Below are 3,851 nucleotides of genomic sequence, written 5' to 3'. Positions count from 1 at the left end.
TTATCAACAAGCACATACATTCAAAAAAAAAAAAATTATACTCTCAAGGAGTCTCTAGCAGCACACTCAAAAATTAGCTTAGGGGCCGAAGCCCCCTAGCCTCACGAAGACCAACAACCAACTCAAAATCCTGTTTCTAAACTGGCGGTAAAGATGAAATCAGACTGATGCCACAATAAAAAGAAAAGTTTTTCTATCACGTCTTCGGCTTATCAGCCATACATTTATTCGCCTCTTCTTTAGCGGAATTCCAAGACTCTTCTCCTTCATCTGATTGGCTCCTTTACCGTTCTATTGTCCAATCGGAGATGATTGTTGCCCGAATTATAAGCTATCCTAAGACACTGCATTCGATGTTGTTCTGTTTACAAACTGAAACTAGAATGTCTTTAAGATATATGAGAAAATATTTGTGAGTTCTTGTGCAGAGGTGTGATATTATTATTAGAAAAGTGTTGTTACAATAAATGTTAAATTCCTATTTAACACTGTGAAATGGAGAAAAAAAAATTTTTTTTCCAAACTCTTACATATCTCGTTTTAGCATACCTGGGTTGGACAAAACGGGACAGGGCTTACAATGTTTAATTTTTTGTGTAAAACTAACTGAAAAACATAATTAACTGACAAAACTTACACAGTAAAGCAAAATTTCTAAAAAATTTATTTATGGGATATTATTGCTTCTAACATTTTTATGTAGACTGTTGTCTTATAATTAAGTACACAAAAATTATGATGCTACATATGTTTTTAAAGGTTTTATGAATTTTCAAACATGAACGCTTATTCGGTAATTTTCACTGTCGAGATGTGTCTGGTGCCCTTATGAGGGATTTAACCGGGATCCTAGGGATCCGTTAAGTGATTGTTGTTGTATACACAGAATGCTGCACCAACTCCTTGTTCTGTTTTTGAGCCATCAGTGTAGATATTTGTTATTGTTTCTATTGGTTTACATGGTGGTAGAGAGATATATTTATAGCTTATTTTATCCGCTGGATGAGTGCAGTTACTTTTAATTTTTTGTTGATAGTCTATTGCATTAATATTGTATTGATCATTAGATGTGTTAAACCTTAGTGCATTAGCTATTATTGATTCTTTTAGAATTTGTAGGTGGAGTGGCGGAATGCCGGTTAAAACGTTAAGTGCTACACTTGAAGTTGTCTTAAAACTCCTTGCTAATCTGATTAGTAGTGGTCTTTGTACACTGTTTAATGCATTGATGGCTGTTTTGTTTAAGTTGGTGCCCCATGCGGCTGATGCGTATGTGAGGGTTTTTTCTGCTACCGTGTGGTACCAGAGTTTAAGCAGTTTTGTTTGGATTCCCCAGGTCCTCGGGGCTAGTTTAATTAGTTGGTTGTGAATGTTGGTGGCTTTTGCCCTAAGTGATTTAATATGTTCGAGAAAATTAAAATGTTGGTCTAGGACGACCCCTAGGTATTTAATTGAAGTTACTGATTTAATGGATTGGTTATTAATCTTAAATATTGGTGGTCTTTGTTTAAACGGGTTTTTAAATGTCATAAAGTTACATTTGTTAATTGAGAGATTTAGGTGATATTTAACACAAAAATCGTTAAAGGTGTTCATGGCCATATTCGCGTTAGTTTCTAATTCGTTACGTTTATTGCCTGATATGATGAAACCGTAGTCATCAACGAATGCTATTGTCTTGACATTGTTTTGATTAAAGTCTTGCAGGAAAATGTCCGCTATAATTAACCACAGGAGTGGGCCTAGGCATGACCCCTGTGGGCACCCCTTGTAGGTGTTAAGTTTAGTTTGTCCTAGACCGCCGTCAAATTCGATTGATCTATTGGTTAGATAACTGTTAATTAAGTTTACTAACTGCTTAGGGCAGTTGAAATCATTTAGTCTTGTTATGATTTGGTCCCAATGTATTGAGTCGAAGGCGCCCTTAATGTCGACCGATATTAGCATTTTATAATTTGTGTTTTTACAGTTTTTGTTCTTTTTTGCTGTTTTTGCTTCGTTTATTACTAATTTAAGTGCTGATTCTGTTGACCTGCCTTCTCGGAAGCCGAATTGTTTTTCACTGAGCTTATTGTTAATTTCTAGAAAGTGTATTAGTCGTTGGTTTATTATTTTTTCTAATAGTTTGCCTAAAGTTGGTAGAAGGCAGATCGGCCGATATGCGTCCGGTTGTGTGGTGTCATTGCCAGGTTTGGCGAAGTACACGACGGTGGCTGATTTTAAGTTGTTTGGAAAATGATTTAGTGTTAAGCATTTATTAATCCAGATTGTCAAAATGTTCGGGTCGGCCTCGAAGACGCGCCTCCAAATCATAAAGTCTAGCCCGTCTGTACCTGGTGCTTTAGAAGTAAGGAAGGCAAAGAGAGCATCTCTCACCTCCTTTGTGTCTGCGTGTGGTTCAGAGTTTATGTGATGTGTGTGTAGAGGTGGTTGGTCCGCGATGGTATCGTCTTTGTCTGGAAAGTGAAATTTGGATAAATACACCAGGGCTTCCTGTTTGTTTGGGATATTATTATTAGGTAATTTTAAGTTTAGATCTGTTGGCTTGAATAGCTTACCGTGGCCCAGTTTGTATGCTGCACCATAGGAGTCAGAATGATTATTACAGAATTGTTTCCATGAGTTTTCTTTTGATTTTGTTATTTGTTTACGGTAGTTAGCTTTAGCTTTATTATATTCTTCTTTATTTNTACTTGTTTGTAATCTTTTATTTAATGCTTTTAATCTATTTCTTTCGTATTTTAGTTTATTTGTCCACCATGTGGGCGTTGTTGAGGGTTTAATCTTTCGATATCTATATATTTTTGTTGCTATTGTTGTTACTGTATCAATTAGAGCCCTGGTGTGCTCGTCTAGGTCTGTTGTTGTTACTATATTATTGCAGTTATCTATTAGGCCTGAGGCCTCGCGCTGTATCAATTTGATAAATTTAGGATGATTGCCAAAATTAGTTTTTAGACGGTTTGAAGTTGGTACTATTAAGGATTGACTAAGGTTAAACGTTATATATCTGTGATCGCTCGCAGTATGTGTATCGTTGACGGTCCAGTCGTTGACTAATATGGAGCCGTCACGATTTCCTAAGGTGAAGTCGGGATTACCCTTCGCGTGTGGCGTATAAAAAGTAGTTAGTGGTGATTGTGAGTTTAATCTAATCAGGTCATGGGCAATATTAAAGTCTATTAGAAGATCTCCTCTATTGTCTGTTGCTGTGTAGCCCCATTGGGTTGACCTGGCGTTCAGATCTGCACATAGTATGAGTGGTTTGTCCGATATCAGGCGGCTCCACTCATCTAGTGCTGTTGAGAGATCTGCGTGTGGCCTGACGTACTGCGAGCCGATGATGATGTTACCTAATGAAGTTGTTATATTGGCAAAGGCTGCTGATTCCGTTGCTGGTATTAAATTTATAGTTGTTGTTTTGGTTAAGACCAACCAGGCCTCTTTTTTGTTTGAGTGATGTGTGGTCCACTGATTTGGATAGCCATATAGTTTGCTATTTGTTAGATATGGATCTTGTATTAAAATTAGATCAATTTTATTATCTTGCGCGTATCTGGCTGAGAGGGCTGTTGCCGCTCTGCAGTTGTTTAAGTTTATTTGGAGGCATTTAATTTGGCTTGGTAATTGGTTAGTCATTTTTACTATTGTTTGTTACTTATCTTGTTGCAGACAGATATTAATTGACTGAAAGATAAGGGTTTTTAATAAGTTGAGTGGTCACAAGCTCGACCTGGAATTGTATTGTTATTAGATTAATTTGGAATAGGGATGAAAAAAAACTTAATTATTGATTGAAAATTAGCTATAAGTTAAATGGGTAGAACTGTTGTTAATTAAAGTTAGAATTT

The 3,851-nt window shown here is 36.4% G+C and overlaps 1 protein-coding gene across 1 annotated transcript; it reads right to left on the bottom strand.

Moving 5' to 3' along the window:
* Positions 1-849: 849 nt before the first annotated feature.
* Positions 850-3,639, bottom strand: LOC139426133 (uncharacterized). Its single transcript, XM_071183892.1, has 2 exons — positions 2,334-3,639; positions 850-1,037 (listed from the first exon to the last, which is right to left on the bottom strand). Exons 1-2 carry the CDS (start codon positions 3,637-3,639, stop codon positions 850-852), a joined length of 1,494 nt encoding a protein of 497 aa, XP_071039993.1.
* Positions 3,640-3,851: the final 212 nt, after the last annotated feature.

Source organism: Parasteatoda tepidariorum, chromosome 8, assembly GCF_043381705.1.
Source record: "Parasteatoda tepidariorum isolate YZ-2023 chromosome 8, CAS_Ptep_4.0, whole genome shotgun sequence".
Classification (NCBI taxonomy): domain Eukaryota; kingdom Metazoa; phylum Arthropoda; class Arachnida; order Araneae; family Theridiidae; genus Parasteatoda; species Parasteatoda tepidariorum.
Note: the sequence above shows the minus strand (reverse complement) of the source record. Positions and strands in the feature narration are given on the sequence as shown.